This window comes from Gavia stellata, chromosome Z (genome assembly GCF_030936135.1).
Source record: "Gavia stellata isolate bGavSte3 chromosome Z, bGavSte3.hap2, whole genome shotgun sequence".
In the NCBI taxonomy this organism is placed as follows: Eukaryota; Metazoa; Chordata; class Aves; order Gaviiformes; family Gaviidae; genus Gavia; species Gavia stellata.
The window spans coordinates 58,257,254-58,280,365 of NC_082637.1; the positions used below are offsets into that span (position 1 = coordinate 58,257,254).

General features: G+C 44.3%; 1 protein-coding gene across 1 annotated transcript in view; it reads left to right on the forward strand.

Moving 5' to 3' along the window:
- The window catches only part of TRABD2A (TraB domain containing 2A), a 74,963-nt gene extending 63,090 nt beyond the window's left edge, over positions 1-11,873 (forward strand). The window contains exons 5-7 of the mRNA XM_059834027.1: positions 2,229-2,319; positions 8,243-8,503; positions 11,693-11,873. Coding sequence (XP_059690010.1) covers positions 2,229-2,319; positions 8,243-8,503; positions 11,693-11,873 — 533 coding nt within the window. The remainder of the gene's footprint in view (positions 1-2,228; positions 2,320-8,242; positions 8,504-11,692) is intronic.
- The last annotated feature ends 11,239 nt before the right edge of the window (positions 11,874-23,112 follow it).

Genomic DNA, 23,112 nt, shown 5'->3' on the forward strand with positions numbered 1-23,112 from the left:
AAGGCCCAGCTTCAGGAAATCACTCAAGCAGGTTGACTGATTGAAATGGGAATCATCCATGTGCTACAGTAATTTCCTACATACCAGTCTAAATCACTGCTCTGAGCGAGGGTAACTGAAGATCGATGGGGGGTAGTGCATTTGATGGTGTGATGTGAACAGCTAACCAGTAGCTCACTCTTGAAATGCGTGAGACTGTTCTTAAACTGGCACAAGGAAAATTGTTTTAACACTATAGATTGCCCTATAGATTGCTTATCTTTATGTCTTGTCCCTTTCCTCCTGAAGGACTTGGATTAGGAAAATACAAGTTCAGAGCCTTGGCACTGCTTTTCACCACTGAGGATGGGACTCAGCTCATCCAGCATTGCCCGCGTGAGATGGATACCTGGTCTGAACCTGGTATATGTACTGCCCCTATCCTCATCAATAGAGAGGCACTTCTTTAAAAGTCTGAGTTGTCCTACCTCACTCTCACTTACAAGGAGTGAAGCACCCTTTGGAAGCATCCCATTCTCTGGTCTCTGAAGGCAGAGGAGTGAATCCCCTTTCCCCTTTGCACATACCTCTCCTCTATGTTAAAGGTGAGAGATAACAACTAGGTCTGGTGCCTTATATACTTAGTGTTGGCTTCTCAGTGGCTAATTTTACTCAGTTACAATGTTTAATTACAGTCATCCCTGTTCCCTGCTGCATCTGGTCTTTTCGCTGACATGAGGAAATTCTCAGTTAACTGCACCTGGGGCTGAACCATTGGCAAGCAACAGATACCAACAGTATTAGGTTAAGTCCACATAATGGTCAAGCTTTACTCTTTCTGAAGGCAAAAGTTAGGCTGAGGAGCTAGGGAAAAGTCCAGTTACTAGGTGAGAAAATATGGTACCCAATGGGTGTGCATTTAAAACGTTTCATTTGAGCTAGATCTGTTTGCATTCTTAGACTCTTGGGGAAACTTCATCTTGATAACTGTGTATGCTCAAATGATACCATCCAACTGCCATGCCTCAAGCTGGTAGTTCATGAGCTCTTTGCTGTTGTGGCATGAGAAAATGGAATTTTGTGCTCCAATTCATTGAATCCATTTTGGAGTGAAAAACCATAAATCCCTTGGGTTTAGTCCCCTGTTAATCTTGTCACCTGTTGGACTTCCCTTTCTATCATCTCCTTGATTTTCCTGGCTACTAAAATCATTCTGGTGGTTTAATTCCCATGTATTTATGAAGAATATTAGCAGAAAACAGTTTTTCTGAAGTTATTTATCAGTTTTAGCACTGCTTACATCTACAGAGACAAGGGAGGACTCTAGTAAGTCATTTGCTCAAGCCTAATTTTAATTAATGTAGGCTGTTAAATGAACAAATGTTTTCAAGAAAGCTAGATCTATGAGAGACTGTGCAAAGTCTCTGTTGTCCATCTGCTTCTCAGCAGCCTTGTCTGATGGGGTGTTAGAGTGATGGTGGAAGTCAGCATGCAGAGCATACAGTCCTTCAGGAATAACTCCTGCACCCTTTGAGTACTCTTTTATTCACTATGATGCCAAATTATGGGCTGACCAGCCACCACATCTGTCTTAAAATGAAGTGGAGACATAAATCACAGAATTAGGACAGGACTAGCTAAGTCCTTCCGAAACTTTTGTCAACACGACTGAAGTAGAGTGGAGTTTCTGTCCCCGGTGGCTTATACTGAAGGAATGAAAGGGGTTGATCTCAGTCATTGGCTTTCAAAGCTATTTTCTATTCTCTGCAGTTTGATGATTCTTAATCATTTACAAATTGTTAATGATGTTGACCGACATCTCAGACAGTGCCTTTATAATGCCAGAGGATGTTAAAATAATGCATAAACTACGGCTGGACTCTGATCTGGTTTGCAGCACCACCAGTTGTAGACGAGGTGCTGCTCCTGACCAGGTGTCTCCCAACTTCGTCCCTTATTGCCCCAAGAAATCCACAGTGGCCTGATAATGCAATAACCTGCAGGACCAGAGTAATTTCAATCACATCCGCATTTTAAAAAGGCAGAATGTGGTAATTGAAGTGACCTTGAGAAAGTTCAGCAATCATTTGTTAGAGAGCCTGTGTTTCTGGTGCATGCTGGTGGGGAGTGATAAAGCACTGCCTGCCCTGAGTGCGGCATGACTCCTGTGTTGCAGAAGGACTTTGTTGTTCTTTTCTCTCTTTCCCTGTGCTCCTTGAGTTCTGATGTCATTTTTCTTTTAACTGCAGGTCACTTCATGGGCAACAACACAGTGATTGATGTTTTGAGGAGAGAAGGGTACGAGGTAGAACACACTCCAGCTGGACAAGCCATCAACAAGTAATGCATGCTTTTATCTAGCTGAGCAGCCACTGGGAGGGTGGGTTTGTAAACAGTCATGAAGAGTTAGTGGCAGCTGGAGCTATACCTAATAGTGAGCTGGGCTCCCTCCCTCCTTCCCAGCAGTTTGCTTTTCTCTTCCATGAGCCAGTTTGGAAACAGGATTTTATTTGGTTTGGGTTTGGTTTTTTGATGTTTTGTTTGGGGGATTTTTTGGTTGGTTGGTTTTTTGTTTTGTTTTTTTAGTAAAAAAAAATATTTTCACCCCTGTAAATTTTTAACTCTTAAACTAACAGCCATAGAGTATGCATGCTCGGTTCATCAGATCTGGATGCTGTCTCATACCACATAGGCTTCCAGGCTCCTCCTTCCTCCCTTTTAAGTGTTTGATTTTCCTGTCTTTTAACACTCTCCTTCTTTTACACTGCCATTTTTGATTCTTTCTGATTACTCTCTCTCAGCCTGGAATCTAACTGCCCAGAGTCCACCCAGCCTCTTTGCAAGCTGTCCCCATGACTAATCAGCTCTCATGTCCCCTGCTCTCTTCCGCATTTTTAAGGCAAGGTACTGGCTGTTCTGGTTCATCTTGCAGCTGTCCTTCGGGATATACACTTACTGCCTCTTTTTATCTCTCACTGGGTGCCCTTATACATCTCCATGGTTTCAGTAACTACAGAATGCCAAATAATCTCCTCCTATACACTCTGCTGAGAATTACATGTGCTCTTGACTCACCTCTTCCTAGACTTCTTGACACCAGCTTAGGCTCTGCAACCCTTGTCTCCCCCTTCTCCAGACTCTTGTCAAACATGTGCTCTTGTGTGTCTCAGATATCTCCACTCTTCCTTATAATCCCTGTTAAAAGACCACTGTGGAAAAAAGGTTCAATCCCAGTTATGGTATTGTTTCCCTTTTATCCTCTGTGCCAGGTATGCTGTCCCTCACTGCTTACATCTGTGTTCCTCCTCCCCCACATTTCTGATATGGGGCTCTCAGGCAGGACAATCACCTTTCGTGCAGGGGGCACAGGCAGAGTCTTGGTCTGTGTCAGGGTCTCCACAGATGTGTGGTGAAAAATAATGTTTTTCTCATACTCTGGTTTCTTCACCTTTCTCTTCCCATCACTCTTGCTGCCTTTTTCAGACCATGAGATTCAAACTCTGGCAGGTTGTGGTTTTGCTATGATTCTTGACACAGACATACATCATTAACTCTACTTGCACTGAAACAAACTGAGCGAAGACTCATCCCCATGAGTATATGAATGCAACCCCTAACACTGTTGCCACCAATGGGCAGGTAGTCTGACATGGAGAAGCCCCCTGTGCTTAAGCACAAGACTTAATGATCCTGTAACACTTAAGTCATGCTAGGCAATCCAGTGTATCAGTGTTTATGGGGACAATCAGAAACATGCTTGCACTGATATTTTTTTTCTTAACTTAGGTATTCCTAAAAACAGCCATAGCAGCTTCTTAAAGCTTAAAGAAAGAGAGCTTAGTATGTACTTGAGAAGAAACAAAATCCAATACTGCTCTGTAAAGATGTCGCTGTAAGGAAATCAAGGGCAGACAACTATGGAAAGGAGGGCTAGATTTTCACTTATCAGGAAGGTAGGTATCAATGATATTCAGGGTAGCTGGGCACCCAGTTCTCTAACCACATCATGGGAGTTCATTGTCCAGCTGGTGACTCTTGTGCCTTTGAAAGCCCTCAGTTCGGCATTGGTTGCATCTCAAACATTTCATTAGGACTACTGGACAGAACATTTTTTCTGGATTCTTGATTTTAAAGCTGAGTGAAGAAGCTAAAGAAGATGGTACTTTAGTGTTTTCTTTGAGTAGAGGTGTTAACATTTCTGGAGGACTTGGGAACAGATTAAAAATATGAAACGAGTTTCAAGAAAAATGTGAGTTCTGCAGGAGAAGAGCATTTGACATGAGGGAAAGACCTGTGGCAAGAGTATGTCAGAGTCCTGGAAGAAAGGTGGTGGAGGGTTTCACTTGAGTGCTATCCTGGGTTTGTTCTAGGAGCAAATACCAGGGCAGTCTGTGTCACTAAACCCAGTCCAGCCCACGTAAATGTGGAATCATATCCAGCTACTGTCCTGTGCTGCAGTGCTGCACACAGTCCAGTCAGTACCCATGAACTATTTCACAGCACAAAACTGAGAGAGGAAAAAACTGGCAAGTGGTTGAACTGAGACAGAGCATTCAAATAGCTGTTCTACTGTTGGATACAGTAGGGAATATCAAGTAAGCGGTCCTAAAACAAGAGGGTGAGGAAGTCTGCAATTGTTTCCCTTCCCTGCAACATGACATTGTACGGTAGCAGCACAGTCTGCTGCTTCCCGTGCTCTGGCTAAACAGAAAGTCTGTTCTGAGGTATCTTGTAGATACCTGTGTGTAGGAACACAGGAAGATATGGGATCATTATGCATGTTTTCCTGTGACCGGCAAAATGTTGGGTGCAGTCACACAACTTCACCTGCAGACAGCACTGCCTGAGGTGTCCTTCCCATCTGCAGGGGGAAGGGGATGAATGCCTGTAGTGGAGTGTGGAGGCAGGAGGGTGTTGCAAAAGAAGAGTCAGAGATCACTCAGATCACTCAGATCTGATCTAGTAGTTAGTTTATTGAGTTCTAATCAGTAAATTTAGGTATGTAAAATATTTAATAAGTACAGATGGATCGGCGGTCAATACTCTACTTAAAGTTAGTATGGGATACAAAGATTATCGCTTAAGCTTACTATACATATCTTAAATGTTACATGCATGCAAAAAATGTCACTTACCAACCCATTGATGTCTGATGTCAGGTAAGGGATCTCTCAGCCTCAAGGGGTAAACCTGAGAGGCGTCCCTACTCAAGGGGAGATTCCTGCCACGCAGCCAGCTGCTATGGAGGGAGAGCTCAATGGGCCCTGATGGCTGCAGATATTTATAGCATAAAGCGGTTGGTTTGTAGTCGGATTTTCTGCTGTGTTAATGCAATTTCAGCTGCTTATCAGCCCAGTCTCCAGCCAAACAGGTTTTTTTTTGGTTTGGTGCTGAGTTCTCACTGATAGCCTCACACAATAGAATTAACTTTGGTTAGGCTTACTTGCAGAACATCTGCCTGGACCAAAGTTCAGTTAGTTCAAACAGGATGAGTGCATCCATCACAGAGGGCTCTTTTTTCATGGTGTCACCAAAGCAAGAAAGGCAAAAGAGGTGCTCCAACCATGTAGCAGTGCAAAGGACAGTTTATAAATAGTGCCACAAGTTCAATCAAGCTCCTACTGTCTTATTTTGGGCTTTAGCTGTTGTTCCTGATTTTAGAATGCATACATATATTGTAAAATATTCATCACGTGATCACAGCTGTAATTAAGGTGCTTCCTGACTCCTCCCTTAGCTGCTCTGCTGGGAGAGGGAACTGGCCTTGAGGAAGAAGGATGTGCTTTTTCGTTTGTGTGCCCTTTCCTGTGATTGCTCACTCGGTCCCTGGAAGAATTACCTGCAGGAAGTGTTGCAAAGGAGGTTATGTGTATGAGTGTCTGTTGTTAATAGAGGTCTGAGGCTGCAGGTATCAGAATAAATGGCTGACCATGCAGGATGGAGGTCATCCTGGCTGTGCCTGCAGCAGTGCTGAGCTCCATCATGGTATGGCCATGAGTTCGGTAGGGAAGGCTGCAGGCAGCAAGGCACTCTAATCTACAGGCGAGGGCTGGTGCCCATTCTGTGACTTTCACAATTAAGAAACAGACACAGTGAAGAGAATTTGGGGAAAAGGGAACCATAAGCAGAGGACCTTTAGAGAGACCAAATCAGGTCACTGGAGACAACTGGGGTGGGGTCACACTGTAAGGCGGAGTTGGGTGATGTGAAGGTGTTGTGGAGGAGAACCGAAGGGTCCTGACACTTCAGAGGTGATAAAGTGAGTGTGACAATCACAAGGATTTTGAAAGAGATCGATAGCCCAAGACCCATTCTGCGCCAGTCTCTGTCACATAAAGTTTGCCATATGATGAATCTGTGATTTTCCTTGCAGGAAATAAGATCAAATTCTCGTCATTTTCTATCTACTCTCTCCCTCATGTTCCAGTCCACAACTTTGTTTCTCCTTCTCCAGGGTGGACCCTCTTTATTCTTCGTCAGAGAGATGTGCCCACAGTGATGAGCTAGCTTGAAAAACTGCAGCCACGCTGAAACACGTCTCCTTCTGCACATCCTCCTTTTGATGCCATTGCAAGGCAGAAAGGAAACCCGATATAGTTCTGGGAAAGTTTCACTGATTAGAGCCAGGTTTCTGCACAGTGGTCTATGGTCTTCCGTTACCTTTCTGAATTTCAGACCAAGCCAGTCGCCAATTTTGTCTTGTTACAGAAGAGTGCTGCATCTCTTATCTTTATGAAGCAGCCATAAACATCAGTCAGATATTTGTGTTGTTCTCTGTATATCCACAGAGTAGACTGAGTTTGTGAGTTTGCCCAAGATGTTCATGAACCAGTAAAGAGGGGGAATTGCTTTGTTCCAAACAATGAGGAAAAGTGTGGGCCAGCAAAGCCATGAGTGAGTAAGAGACTGCAGACTGCCTGCCTTGCAGTATAGATGACGAGACGGTGCTTGCTCTAAGTATAATGAAACAGCTTGGGTATTCAGGGTGGAGCTGATTGTTTGTTTCTTCAATGTATCACCTTCACATGAAGCTTAGCAAATGTAGCCCTTGGAGCTTTTTCTGGCGGCTCGACTGAGTGGTCCTTTGGGCTTCCAAGATTTGCCTTGTGAGAGAGTTTGTGCACGCACGTAGTCTCACTGCAGTATCTCAATTGCTGGAGCCGCTTTGAAATTCCAGATAATGCTGCCAGCCTAATACAGGATCTGTGCAGCCAGAAAGCTGAAGGCCTGACTCCTACTCCCTCATTACTTGCTATAAATGTGTGCAAAGCTCACTTCAGCATTGTGGGAGAGCTGTTATTGCTCAGCCTCCTCCCCTCCATTTGGACCTCCATACTTGTCTGATACAACCTTTTAAAACGACCATTTCATGCTCCTTGGTGTGCTTATCTGAGTGGCAGAACAGCGTTACCTCCTTTTGCAGATCAGCATGGAGACAGTAAAGGCTTACCCTATAAGTCAATACCACAATAGTGTGTTGAGCTCTCATCTTTTTTGTGTCAGGTATGTCCCCTGACCTGATGTTTTATGAAGGCTATCCATTCACTGCTCTGTACCGTCTGGCTTCGTGAAAGAGAAAATGAGATGATGGGGAACTTGGCACTGCCACAGTTAGTCTGCTTCCAGTTGCTGCAGACTAGATGGCCCAAAGTATTCCTGAATGGTATATTGAGCCATTCCTTTGTAAGATGATAATTTGCAATATGCATTTCTGCAGCCAGGACCACAGTCACTCCTGAGTGACTAGCTTATTACTTAGCTTCTCCACCAGTGACAGTTGTTGATCTAGGACTGGCTCCATCAGCTGGTATGCCTTAGTCATCCTGTCCCTGCCCCTTCCCCCTGGTCCCCAAGTTAGTTGGCTCTGTGCAGGAATTCCTGAAAGGAGTAATCTGGTCTGTGTTCTGCAGTACGTCAGACTAGCGAAATGTGGTTTGATCTTCTCTGACTTTGAGGGTGATTCCTTTTTTGCCTCTTTCTAGATACACAAAGTTATTCCCAAGAGTTATTCCACCCTAAGCCAAACTGCAGTCTTTCCTCAGTTCCAGATTACCTCTTTTCCAAAGCTTTTTTCAGTAAAGAGAACTATTTTGATCAGATATTGACTTAAGGAAGAGGGGGCAGGAATACAAGGCAGAGAAATAAGCATCCAGCCAGTATGTCAGGGAGAAACACCTGTTTTCTGTGTGCCTTGTTGGTATCTGTACCAGAATTCTGCCTCAAAGCCCTTTCAAATATTATCTGTGTTCCCTCCTTCCTCCAGTAGAAAACCCCCCAAAACCTTGTTAGCCTTTTCATCGTCATCACCAGCACACAGCCCCTATGTCACATCCCAGGAACTCCCACTGCCGTTGCATCCCCGGAAGGAGGAGGAGGAAGAAGAGCTCCTCCCTCACCTGCTGCTCCCTGATGACATCGATGTGGTGGAGAAGTTAGACAGGAAGTACAAAAAGAAGAAGAAAAAGCAGCAGAAGAAGCAAAGACTGCGACAGTTTAATGACCTCTGGGTTCGTCTTGAAGAAAGGTAGCTAACGGCTGGGGAGGGAGGGGGGTTTGTCATGCAGGCTGGTCTTTAACTTAGATTGATTAATCCAGTATGCCAAACTTCTGCAGGGGCTAGATACATGCTGAGGGCAGGGTCTGACCTTCTCCCTCACTGTGATGCTTGCTGAAACATTTACTCAAGGCGACTTGTGCTTTTAGTGACAAAATAACTTTTTCTGCATGGTTAGGTTTGTGGAAAATTAGGCATAATACAAGTGGAAGCCTTGTCTCTAGACCATTTGCATTTGGGCTTAAGGGATTGTGAGCATATGGTAGTCTTCTTCATCACAGAAGGCTGGGTCCAGTGGTAGATGGTAAGGATCAAAGCCTTGGCCCTTTATCCAAGAGCTGCTGCATACATGGAAACTGTCATATCTTGCATATGTGCTCCTTGCATTTAGACAATATTTATGCAGTATTTCCAGTCTCTGCATTCTTCCAATCTTAAAAGGCATGTGAGCCCAATGGCATTACTGGAGATCTGGAAAGGGGGATGACAACCTAATGGATGATGGAGTTAATATAAAAAATGGAGTGTGTTGTGTCCCAGCTGTACCACTGCTTTGAGTAATACATTGCTCAGGCTGCCTGCAAGCGGGTACAGAAGCTGTTGTCCTGTTCCAAGCATTCAGCCATTGTCAGACTTTTTAGACCAGACTCCTTTTCCTCTTTTCTGGAGTAGTTTTGTGCTCTCTCTCTGCTCCTGCTTCCAACTAAGTGTGAGCAGTTTGGAGAGAAAGGGAGACAAATGCATATGGAGGTTTGCATGCCCACTGAGAGACCTACACACAATCCAAGATTCACCCGTACAACAAACCCTTATATTGATCCCATTTGATTTTGTATTTTATTGTATCGTTTATTTTCTATTAATGTAGTTGATACCAGCTGTTTGTGAATGGATTTTTGGAGCTTCTGTTAACAGTCTGTTTAGTTGAAACGCTAAGGAATGATTTAGAGTCTTTATGGTCTCAAGCTCCCACCCTGCCTGCACACTGACATGTTCAGTTTTTCACATGCAGTTGATCCCATGAAGCTCAGGGGAGTCAATGGGCGCCCTGATGTGAGATACGCATGCACTTGCAGCATCAGTGCCTTCAGAAGAAGAGGCAAGATGGGAGGATGTGCTACTGTGGCTAAATTGAAGGTACATTAGGGCAACATACTGGATTGCAAGCACTGCCAGGCAATAGTGAGATAAAAGCAAAGTTAATGATGACAGCTCAGGAAACTACTGCATAAATATGGGAGCAACAAATGCCTCCTTTCCTTTTTTTCTTTTGTAATGTTTCCTTTCTTCCCCTAGTAATTAAGTGCTAAAAACTTACCCAGGTACTAGGTGACGGGTGAGTCCTTAGTAGCGGAGAGCTTGAACGTCTGGAGAGGAGCTATTGCATGACAGTACTGGGAAAGACAAGGGATGCTTATTGCTACCTGGAAGATTGCGGCGAGTGTCAGAGAGGCAGCTGTCATTCACGCACAGCCCCCTCGCGTGCTCTGGGTTTAGTTTCTGTAAAGCAGGGGGAATCACCCCGCTCTCTGCCCCGACACCCCCGTGCCGCTGTGGGCTAGCTGGGCAGGCGTGGGCTGAGCTGACAGCCCCACCTCGTGGCAGAGCTGCGATGTGTCCCCACGGAAATCCAACCCCTCTGGGCTCAAGGTCACACGTGTGCAGGGCACGTCTTGCTGGGAGTCTCAGTCCTTGCTATAAGCATGCCCCGGGGTGTCCAGGCACAGGTAAAGCTGTCAGGTTTCTTATGTGTGGGTCATTCACAGCTTTCTTCCTGTAAGCCTGGAAATGTGAAAGGGCAGCTCATGTGATTTAATAGATGCTTGTAGTGGGCTTGGCAGAATTGCTTTGGTTCATGCTCCTGTATGCATCAGCTGTCAGCTGTATTTCTTTGATGTGCTGCCAGCTGGCTTCTCTCCAGTTACTGTTCAAACCTTCTGTGGCGGGCCTTTGGGTATGGAAGAGCAAGTGTTGTTAAAAAGGATACTAATTGCCTTCAGTTTCCCAAAGCGTTTTTGCTTAATGCAGCTGGCCAAAATAAGGCGAGAATGCTGCACAGCAGCTGGGGATTGGGTGCACGTGAAATTACTCTGCTTTTGTATTTGGCAGGTAGACTTGCTGTTAATTTAATCTGAATTTATCTTCTGAATCCACACAGCACCAGGAGGCCCTGGGGTGTATGTCAGCCTTACAGTTGTGGGGTCAAGCATGGCTTTCAATCCATTGCTGAAGAGAACCACACCTGTGTAGTATCTGACCCTTCTGACTCTTGACCTGCCATGCTGTGGGAGGCCCCCCAGTTCAGGGTGGTTGGAGTTAGCAGCATGGAGCATACAAATTTCTCTCCTCCATCACGTGTTGCCATAATGGCAGTTCAGCATTATGTAGGCTCTGACTCAGTTCTTTTGAGAGTCCACCTCAGAGTCCTCACTACCATTGGGAGATACTCTGGGATGTGGTGATCTTTTCCCAGTGACTCTAGGATGCATTTCTGGAAGTGGCTTTTCCTCTCCTTAAAGCATGTCATGTAAACCCTTTGTAATTCCTGACCTGTGGAAGGGAACGTGCAGTATAGGAACAAGCTCGGTCCATGCTAAAATGCATGTACAGAAGCATGGCTGGGGAAGATGGATTCAGCTGAAAGCAGGTGCCTCACTCCTGCTGTGCTCAGCAAGTGTCGCTGCAGTGAAACTGGTGTGCAGCAAAGCTTGTTTTGTTCTTTTTACATATTTTCCGCTTAGCTGAAAGGCTGGCTGGAGGGTGCTAGGAATACAGTCATCTTACCCACCTGACTGATTGTGTGGGAGCAATGGGCAGGCTGCCTGGGTAGACCTGAGTACAGGACAGGTGTCTTGGTGCTGTCTCCACCCTTCTCAGTCTCCTCCCTGTTCCCCCTCAAGCCTGCTTTGCAGTTCAGCTGAGCAGTGCCCTCGTCTACGTGGGGTGGCATGGCAGCTCCCACACCTGTGGGGAAGGGATAAGGCAGCACTCTGCCATTAGGAGACATAGTCCTTTGGTAGGCATGGAACCAGTACGAAAGACCACTCCCAGGAGCCCAGAAGACTGACAGTGGGGCACAGAGGCTCACCACCTCCTGCTCTGTGGGCATCAGGCAGTTCTGGGCTGGGTCTGGACTGACATTCTTCTCTTGCCTTGCAGTGCTACCGACCCTCCTCCCCGGATTCGCATCATTAACGGCTACATCACGGTTGAACCCCAGCCCCGGGGCCATGGACGGTCTACTCACGCTCATGCAGATACCAGCAGTGCTCACCAGCTTTGCCATTCTCTCTTCCTCTTGCTGCTGACTTTGACTTTGCATATGATAAGGCTACAGTGAAATATGGGGGGAGCCAAGCTGCAGGGCTCTCACCTTAAAAAGCAAAAAAGAAACTTATGTGAAAAATCACAAATAGAAGACTTTGAGTGGGACACCTGTCCTCTGGGGTGTTCTTAAACTGCTTCCTTTTCCTGAATCTGGATCATTAACACTATTAACTGGTTTGACCTGCCCAATACAGGAGAAGATATTTTAATGAGAGTGTTATTTATCCTTCTCTTGCAGAAGAATGATTTCATGTTATCCCAGAATGCTTTGGGGAAATTATAATGTTGCTATAACATAGCTGTTGTTTAGCTGTATGAGCCCGACTAAATTACATTTTTTTCACCTTCAGTGCCTTGTAAGAAGATTTATGCACCACTAACTTGTTTATTAGAACAGAATATTTTGGTCATATGAGCACGGCTGGGAAAGAGAGGTTGGTATTTTATGTCTCTACTGGTAATGCTTTTAATTCTTGCTTGTTAGGGCTCCAGGTTACATATAAAGGTTCATGACAACACCTTCTACAATAGAATAAAACAGTAAAGACTTGTGAACAGAATGTTTCTGCCGTCTGTTTGGTGCTGTTGTAAGACGGGTACACCTGAACCTCCAATGGCCAGACAAGTCTCGTAAGCATGAACTAATGTATATTTAAGAAAAAAAAATTGCCAATCATGCTATTGGATGCTTCCAAAAAAAGAAGTTCTCAAGAGGTGATTTGAGAAGCCTAGATGCAGGTTTTCCCTCTCCGTCTAAATCACAAATATATTGTTATTTTATAGCTGGATTCACTTTTGGGGACAAAGGGCTTTCTTTTCATTTTCTGCACAGTTAAACTTTGTTCTAGAAAATCCTTGCAAGTTTTCTACCTATTTCAGTGGAAATTCTCGGACTTTCCAAATTGTTTTAAGTCCTTCACTGTCTACTTAAAAGGGACTGTTGGATATATGAACCTTGGAAGTGGTGATGTATGGTATTCTGTGTTTGTACAGGACATGCTTTTGTGATCATACTGACTCATTTTGTGAGCAACATATACCTCCCTCCTCTTAGGAGGGTTTCATTGCTGGGAAGGTCTCCTAAGGTTCATCCATGGGAGGGTTTGGAGCCAATGTGCTGAGCCTGGTACCTTGGAAACACAGCAGTCACCTGCCCCAGTGACACAACAAACCCTCAGGTTTCCCTTCCTGTGCATGTACATGTGCTTCGCTGCTTTTTCATTGCCTATAAAAAGTACCTCTTTTTCTCATCCTTCTACTGCATATTGGAGGACAAACGGTTCCAGCTTTCCTAACAGGCTTTTCATGTCTTGATCTCAAATTTCAATCCCCCTTCAGAAGGACTGAACCTGAACAAAGCCTCAGTTTGCTGAGGAAAACAGAGAAAGGAGAGGCTAAATATTGCAGTTTGCAGCAGCACTGTGGGGAACTAAATATATCTGGGCTGGTGTAGAAGACGGCACCATCTCATTGTGTATTCCTTCTTACAGGGAATTCTACAAGACCTCAAGGTCCCAAATGCATTCTGGCTTCCTTGGCTTTACACAGCAGCAAGGCTGGTGATGTGCTCTCCCCTGTCTCTCTCTCTGGTTGATCTTTCACTGGTGTAAACTGTCATAGACCTGGTGGGTCCAGAGCTGTTTTCCTGGCCTGAATATGACCTGAGGGGAGCAGATCAGATGGCGGATAGTTTAGTTACAAAGATGCACTGCAGGCCTCACAAACTGAGCATATGCTTGTCTATTCACCAGGGCGTCTGAGGGGGGCCACCAAAAACATTAAAATCAGAGCGTGTTCTGCCACTTGCTAGCCTATGCATTGGTATTGCTTCTCCTCCTCCTGTCCTCTGTCCTTCAGAAGTGCATAAGGAGGTGTGGCACAGGTCCAAATGGCTCCAGAAGCACTGGGAGAACGGGCTGAGGTAGAGCTTCCATTTCTTTTCTCCATTACAAGACAAAGGCTGCTGTGTAAAATAGTCCCAGCCTGAATTTTCCTTTTGTTCCCTCCCCCATGGTTGCTCCCGACCTTTGCCTCTGTGAGGGGAGCTGAGTTGAGTGGAACAGCCACCAATGTTTTTCTTAGGTTGGCGTGAGGGAAGAGTAATTATAAAACACTCTGGAATAACAGAGACCTGAAGTAGCCCTATGGATAATTCAGTTCTGGTGGTGTAACTAATTTTGTAGCCTGTTTCCAAGTGCCTGATTGTGTCAGGAAAATAGAGATGTCCTTAAACTGTGATGGCTTGTGTGCCTATGGAGGCTGCATCCTGGGAGTTTTTTCTGCAAAGTAATCAAATTCTTTCAAGGTATTTTTGAGGGTCTCATGGGCTTGGCTTAATACCTGGGAACTAAACTGGTGGTTCCTACCCCTAACTTTTTCTTCCAGACCAGTCGTTGGTGACCAGCCATGGGACACCAAAGTCTTGAAACTGTGACTGGTATGGAGAGCAGAGCCTTACTCCAGCTGCACATCTACACAGCTGTTTACAGTGACCACTGGGGGGTGCTAGGTTTGGGTCCAATTGTTTCTCCCTAGTTCCAGAACAAGAAAAGTTTGCCTGAATTGGAACAGCCCGAGGAGCCATCCTAATGGCCAAGGTCTGCTCAGGTACCACCCTTCTCTGAGCTACAGAGCATCAGGAAAGCAAGCGTTCCCATCATGTGCCTGGAAGACTTCACTGTCTCTCTGTCCCTCCCAAGCAGCTGAGGTAGCTTTTGTTGCCTTGCAATTGAGATTCAGTCAGGCTTGTGATGAGTAGGAGACTTGATTCAGAAATCACTGTGAAGGTGCAGGTACTTCTTTCTTCAGTGCAGGGGCTGAAATCTCCTGTTGTGTCCTGAGCTAGGTGCCTCCATGTCCTCTGAGTGCTATAACAAAGCGTTCTTTATTCTATCTGAACAACCTGGTCTCCCTTTTCCATTCTCTTTCCTTTGTACTTACTAATTAGCCTGTGCACTTTGCTGTTCCTCTCCCTGCTTAAATTGTTTTCATAAATCATCTCTCCAGTGTTCTCTGTGAACAGATCTGTTTTGAGATTATTTGGACTCTTGCCATGGGTTCCTTGTGGTCAAGATTTCTCTTTCTCTGTTGGGAGGCTGATATTTGCAAAGTTATTAGCAGAAATTAAAAACCTACCCACTTCAGAATATTATGGTTTGATAATACAATTCCACACACCCCCTGGATTAAATTGTAATGTTGGAGAAATTAGGTTAAACCATCACTGTTGTTCAGCAGTGTATTGTGAATTCTTGTGAATATTTGTTGCTTGACTAAGCTTCGCTAATGGATTATTGTGTTATGACATATATGCTTTTTAATTATTATAAAACTTCATATTTATGTATATAGCTAGGAAAAAAAGACAAACATCCTCCTTGGGAAAAGGGCTTGCTCATAAATTCCTGTTTACTGAGGTAGTCAGCACTCGCACTTTATTTCTACCTGCTGATGAAATGGACCAGGCGTTAGACACCATTTATTTTGAACTTCGTTGACTTTCCAAGAGCTATCTCCTGCAATTTCACAGCGTTTCCTCTCTGCTGCTCATTGCTTTTAATGCATTGAAACTTCATTTTCTGATATCATATTTGGTTAGCAACTGGGATTTCTTGTGAAGCATTGCAGGAGGCATGACTTCACTCAGTGTGCTTTCATACACAGTGATACGCTCTTTTCTGACACAGCTTTTCTGTTAACTGTGAATGCCCCTTAGCAAGCTGGGTATCCAGTGCTGGTTTACTTTCAAACCCTTTCAGATTATTATGTGAAAAATAAAATTACTGAAAGAAAAAAAAAAACTTCAGATAGGGTCTAAAAATGTACATATCCCTCCTAAGTGATAATTATAACAATGTGAGAGGGAATGCATATGCTGTGCAGTTTGCCTCAGTGTAACCTCTGACACACCTTAAGGACCTTCCATGGTTTTGTTATTTTGAAGGTGCAGTAGCATAAAACAACACAGAGTAATGCAAAAAACCTTGCTCAGTGATTCACATTTCTTTCCTTTCACTTTGAAACTTTGGAAGGAGTGTGGTTTTTCTGTTTTTAAGCATTCGTATAAGCAATATTACACTTCTAAAACAGGTAAGAGGGAAGAAGTGCCAGAGTTACAGAAATGAAGAAACCTAAGCATTTTGTTTCTTTTTTTCTCTGTGCTCCTTTTGTACCCTCTGCAACAAGGCTTCAGGGGAAATTACGGTGCTCTTCAACTGGGTAAAAAAGAGCCAAGCACTGAAAGAGCAGAGCCCTCTCTTCAAACACCAGGGTAGTCTTGTGGCTGGTATGTTCTCTTCCTGGTAGAGCTGAAGCTGCAATTACTTCATAAGTAAGATAACAAGCTGGTATAGTATAGTTCAGTGGGTTGTTAAGGTCCCTTTTGATCAGCTATTTAAAACACTGTGACACAGTCAGCATGTAGAAATCAGGCTGAAATCTCTTAGATAACCAAGATAACCAAGGAGTGTGCTTTAGAAGATGTATTTCTCCAGTAGCTTGTTGTCTAGAAAATGTGAGCAAAACATGTAATTTACCCTTTATCACAAAAAAGAAAATCTAAGCCATGAAAATTAATAAAAGAAAAGGTGATCTTGGTGAAAAGTGATCATGGTGAAACTGATCACCATTTTCTACCCTTCTACTCTGCTTCACCTGGACTGCTATCATGTAACCACCAACAAATGCACATGAAGTTTAGACAGACCAGGTCTCATCCTGAAATTACTTTACCTTTCAAGATCACAGTCCTGTTATGGTGCACATTTGTCTTTATCGAGAAGACTGTATGTATCAGTAAAGGCTGGAAAAAGTCTCTACCAGCAGAAGGTCGGGGACTTGCTTTCTACATCTAGACACCCAGCGTGGGAACTGCCTCTGCGGTCCCCACAAAACAAGGAGCAGAGCTAATGCCTTTTTGCTGTCAGGTAGCTCTGGAGTTTAAAATATTGTGTAAGACCTGTTTTCAGCTCTCTCTACTGGAGGGGATTTGAAGCCATAGCTCCTTCAGGTGCAGTCTAGCACCCACTGAGAAGTTAAGTGGGGGGAGAGAGTTCCTTTCTATTTAGGGTGCATGGAATATATAAATGTTTCTTAAGCAATGGCTGAGCATGATTTCAGCTTAAGAGCTATTACCAGCATCTGCCAGGGGTAGCTGTGATCTATCGCTGGAAGGCCATCTTCCTGCAGCCATTTCTGTACTGTGTATTTGATAGTCATTAGTTTCAAAATGTAGAGAGGTTATCAAGTCATGGCAGAGTATCTCAAAAGGTGCACACAACACTGATGATCAGCCCTCCGAATGATTCAAACCTTGCATACTCGCAGTAGGTATCATTCAGGGTTAGTGCACATGACACAATGTACCCTGGGAAAATCAATCCTGTCCAAAATGGTTTTGCCTCTTGTATGTCTTAGTAGCACACAGTGGGTCATCTTAAGGCTCGTCTGATTATCTTCTGGTGGATCCAGAGTCCTTGAGGACTGAGAGCTAGTGCTCCCTTCATGGAGTTGCACCATGTGGTATAGACATACTTGGAGAGGCAAAGCAGCTTTGACCCTGTGATTAATAGGGAAATACAGCTCGAACAAAGCTGCACTGAATACTTCAGGTCAAAAAACCCATAGAGTGTACAGCTCCTTCTTCCTCCTTCTAGAAACCGAAGTTTTGAGTTTTGTAAAGCCCCGCGTATTGATTTAATGAGTATTCACTACAATCTTACGAACATTTGTATAGAGTTCAGTGGAAGGGGGTGGCCCCTTCTAAAGAAATGGTAGAAATCAGATATTTTGATTATATTCAAATTAGCAATAGAAGAAAATAAGCTCCTGTCTTTTCAAGTTGCATGCTGCTGCATGCAGTCACACCTTATGCTATTGTGATGATGTGCCAAGTTCATCTGATACGTAGCTTTTGAAAACATCCCAGAAAATGCATTTCATATGTCTGATTGGAACACAGTGGAATGTAATAAGTATGAACTCACCAGCCTGCCCCAGAGTTTGCTAGCAGGCAAGGCAATTTTCTGAGACTTTCCGATGGTGGGTGCCAGGCCTCAGTTCCATGTGGAAGGCATGTGAAGTTTTGTGCTGCACTTTTGTAACATACTGGGTAATTATTTGCCAATATAGCTTCAAGGATATAAACTCACAGCTAAAAGCGGGTCAAATGGACAAAGGCTATTAAAAGAATTGGAGCAGAAATCCTAGAAGCAACAAGAATCTTGAATATCAGGCTCCTACCCTGTCATGTAAGGTAAAAAGGTGTGTAATGTAACTACAGCAGTTATGCATCTGTACTTAGCAGGCCACATAAAACAGCCATCTGTCTTGGGGCTTTAACGTTTCCAAGACCTTTGCTACTGTGCAAACACCCCACCCATTCAGAAGAACTTAGGCATTTCCATTAATAAGCAGACAACCCATATGCAGGCTCCTGTGAGATGTGCATGTACACAGGCTGTTTTCCGTGCATTAGACTTCCGCTGTGAAATGTTAGCTTCTTAAATGCCATGCACCACTATTTCTTTTCTGCAACGTTGTGTATTTCCTCTGTAGTTTACATTGCTCACCAGTAAATTTGTGCTGCCTATGGCATTAGAATATAGTCATCAAAACAGTGCTTTGCAAAGGAATGTGTTCTCTAGAAGACGACTTAGGACCAGTGTCACTCTGGTGAAGCTTCTTCATATTCACAATGATACAAGAAAATATAAAGTCTTTGCCACCAGAAATCACCAAAGGTGGCCGGGGATCCATTCATATTTTGCTGAGGGGTCATGGGCTAGCAGGAGAGCCTCTTCAAGCTTGCTCAAGCTTCTTCAAGCTTGATGCTTGAATTGCCTGGATGTGTGGAAGTTTAAACAGAATAAAAGTACTCCACTCAGCTGAATTCAAAGCTTTGTTTATTTATTGATTATTATGGGTGCAGTTGTCCATCATCTGCTTGGGAGGTAAAGCCATAATGCTGGAGTTGTCTTACATAGTAAAACTCAGATTTGAGGAAAATCAATTGAGTTAAGAATTCTGAAAACATCACTTGTGGTTAGCCCAAGAACTCAATAGCTAGAAAGGAAATTAGGCAAATAAAGCAGTTACAGAAGAGCTGACAACCTCTGTCTCAACAGTTCAGCACTTAGATAGCAGGAACGGAAACTGATAATCCAGGAAACATTTAGGTGTACCACCATGAATAAACACACAATAATTTGCCCAGGAAGCCAGGTGTCAATGATGAACTACAGTACAGAGATTGTTTTACAGCCTGAAAAATTACAAAAATATACCCAGTGGTGGCTGATAATAACAAGCTGAATATTCTTCAAATACCCAATTCTTTACTGAATATGTTATCTGTTTAGTCTCAGTGACTTCCTCTGGTAATGTGTTCAAGGTCTGACTTGGAATTTCCTACACCTGAATTTCATTAAAACTCAAATATATTTTGGAATTTCTTCATGCTTGCAATTTGGGGACTGCAATTCTTGATGCATTAGTTCTGTTTTTTTTTAATTCAGAGTAAGTGTGCTGTAGAACCAGAGATGTTTAAAGCCAGTCTGTTCTTTATGTGGAAAAATATAATGCATTAGAGGTTTCTGTAGCACCTGTCTTGATGCATGTATCCTGCCAGACCTCTCTGGCGAATCTGGTACTTCATGACGCCTTGTATCCAAAAGAATTAGAGTTCAATCCAGACTGACTGGTAGACTAGAAAATTAAAGATGAGGAATGTTTCACTGAATTTTATATCCTCTGATACGATGAGGCCAGTCTTCAAATTGGGAGATCAAGATGTGAGTTAGAATTTAGGCTTGAAATGCACAGACACATGTTAAGCAGTATTATAAGCAACCACCACCTCTAGCAACTCCAGGCTCTGGGTATTCCTCCTGCCTAGCAGCTGGAGCCTGGTCCAGGGACCCAGGGGTCTCTGTCCCAGACTGGTGGATATGGCTGCCGCTTTCCCATTTGCAGGTTCAACCAGTAGCAAAGCTGAGCACGTATCCCAGAGACAGACAGACAGACACACACACAGAGAGACACAGACAGTGGACACTGACACAGCAGGTCACACGCACTGCCACAGACAAGGCACTGCCTTCAACAGCACCCACATACAGGACTCATGTAAAACATGGGCACAGACAGCCAAGTCCCTTCCTCATGGTGAAGCTGGAAGTTCACTACTGAAAGTGTGTGCACTCCCCCCACCTCAATTCATAAGCACACACACAGTTGTGGTTTGTACTGGCATAGCCCACCCCTCTGTCCATCTAACACCCCATCCAGATTCTGAACCCTTTTATGCACTTCACAGGTCTCCTACTCACCATCTTCTCCAGCTAACAGATCCAGAAACCACACACACATATCACAGGTACCCCACACTCATGGGTCCTCCCAGTTACTAGCACAGAGCCTCTGTCTACTTGGTACACCTTCCCAGCCCCAGCCCCTCCTGTTTGCTGGCTGGTGCAGCTTGAGGTTTGCCACTGAAATACACCCCACCCCTGCACATGGCAGGTTCGCAGAAGATACAGACCGTCTTCTGCCCCACAGCAACTGGTGCCAGGCAGATGTGACTGTGACTTGAGGTCCCACTCCAGCCACTGGAGCTGAGCCCCTCACCTGCTTCGGTCTCCCCAGTCCCTCCCAGTTACCGGTTTTCAGGACACACACTGTTCCCGTCCCAGTGGCTGGTGGCCAAGACCCCAACCTGCTGTAGTTAAGAACAGATTTAATAAGGAGTTAGGACCAACCGAAGTGATCAGGCACAGGGTGTGGTCAGACAAGCGTACTGACCAGCTATGTTTTACATGCAACTGGCCCCTTTTATACCACTTTCTGTCTATTCCCCCACTTTATTCCTCCACAATCCACTTCCACTAAACATTCCTTTGTAAATTTTGCATAGTCCCTTAGACGCCCCTTGAGTATCTCAAATCCTCACATTCCTCTTCTTTCCCCTTTCTTATCGGTTACTAAGTCCAGGTGGCCATCTCCAAAGCTGTGCCTGGGAGTTTTTCTCAATCATCCATCAATTTGTAACTAGAGACTTTTAATCCTTGGCATCGTCCCTTTTATCTGTTGTCTACTATGTTAGTGTCTTTCTGTGTTCTTGCTTATCACTTCCCCTTTTACTTATTATCCCCTTTGCACTGGAAAGGTCCTTGATCAGATGATAACCTTAATAAAGCAGAGGCTTCCACATGCCCTTACAATACCTACTGCACAGTACATTCTCTAAACAGAATGACAGAAAGACAAGTGATTTTTTTTGTTGGCAACTTGTATTTGTGTCACAGCAAGAGCACAGTCCAGGGCACAAAACGTATCAAACTCACATTTTAAAGCTTCTTTTGCTTAAACCAAGTCCATGGTGCTAAAACCAAGAAACAAAACTGTATCCTTGTCTTTGGAAATGCAGCATGGAAGGACAAACTGCAGGTGATACTGTAAAGACGGCTAGCATGACACTTGAAGCTATTAGCTCATCTGACTTCCTGATGCAGCTGTAGCCACCAGCACCTTGTGCTGAGACAAATGGGCTGCATCAAGGTGGTGTGGAACAGGAAACTGATGACAGCATCTCAGGATCTCTGTAGCTTACTCATAGCTTGTGAACCATCTATGGCTTGCTGGAGTGTGGCTGCTAGCTGGCTCCCAGAGAAGAACAGGGCTAAGTCTCTCCAGGGACAGGGAGCGAGTTCTCATCCTGTTAAAAAAGCTGAGTGATTTTCCCTGGCAACTCATACAGCTATGATCTGCCACACAATCAATTGCTGGTTTGGTCTGCAGGCACCACATGAGCAGCAAATGGCAAGGTAAGGATCATGTTCTTCTCCTAATTGTGTACAGAGCTGTGATGTAAAACTAGTGAACATAGTGTTTGGCCTGACCAGGTTGTTGGGGTTCAGCGGTCAAGCACTGTCAGTATAATGTGCTGCTGAGAGAACAGATTCTAGTCTAATATTGAGGCCTGGATAGAAGTTTTGGGGTCCCAAATATCTCCCCAAGTACTTCGTCCCCAGACAGAGCAAGGGAAAGATTCTCACCAGCTTAGACAACTGATTACTCTGGAGCACCAGGGGAAGGCTGAACCCACACAGTAAAAGAAAGAAACATCCCTTACAGCCACAGCTTGACTGTGATCTGGCCAGTGCTGACCCTCTTCAGAAAGTTTGTAGGCATTTGCTGGTCCTAGGGCCTTGCTGTCACACTATGGAAGAAAGATGGTCATTAGAGAAGCTGGGTCACAGATGACAAGGGAGGAAAGGGCAAGAAAATGAGCTGACTGTTATGTCACGAAATGGGGTAAAGGATGCTGGGCTGGCAGGAAGGTCTGAGTTGTGCTGACCTCTGCATGCCAGTGTCAGCTGACTTTGGAATGATCTCCTCTGCAACACAGCCTCCTCCCATTCCCCATCATCCTCAAGAGCATGTCTGGAGCATGCACATCATCCCCTATGATCTCTTCATTCCCTGCTTGAAGCTCTGAGCACATTATGCAAGCCCTCCTTTCTCATATTCCTCCTGCTTAATCAAGCCATCCATCCATTCCTATTCAGTAATAGCCTTGTTCTGCAGGGCAGTAATTCTCCTCTCTGGCAGGACCAGCATATTTCTGGCTTCTTGGACTGTGGCCATCACCCTAGACTGATATTGGAGAAAGACACTCCGCATGCCTCCACATAGACTTTGTAGGATTTGCAGATTAAATAATAGTGGGACCTTTGCTATTCATTTCAGCTAGTCCAACATAGCACTACTCATGCAGATAAGAAAGTTGTTCATCTAAAACACAACACTTTTGAGTTGAGACGGTTCCTTTGATCTGCTTTCCCAAGGCTCCTGATTGTTTATTTATTACTAAGTCTAAACAGGATGCCAAGAGAACTGACCATTAACAGCATTCAGGCATTGAGAAAAAGCAAATAAATACATGATGTGAGCCTTTTGTGGTAATGCCTGCCTGATCTTTGGGATACTTCATCTTGACCTAAAGAAAGAAGACCTGGTTTTCATAGTAAGTCTTTTGTAGTCATTGTTTATGAGTGATTCAGATGTTTAGCCATTCACGAAGATGCCCGAATATACAGCATCCCTCAGCTAATATGTTGCCCATGTGCTTTAGAAGCTGATATTCATCATGCAAAAGGGAGCAAAGCTTGCTTGAGGGCTTTGGAACAGCTAACCTGGGTACAAGCTATGGGCACCTTATTCCAGAATTATTTCAGTCAGCAGTACAAATATAT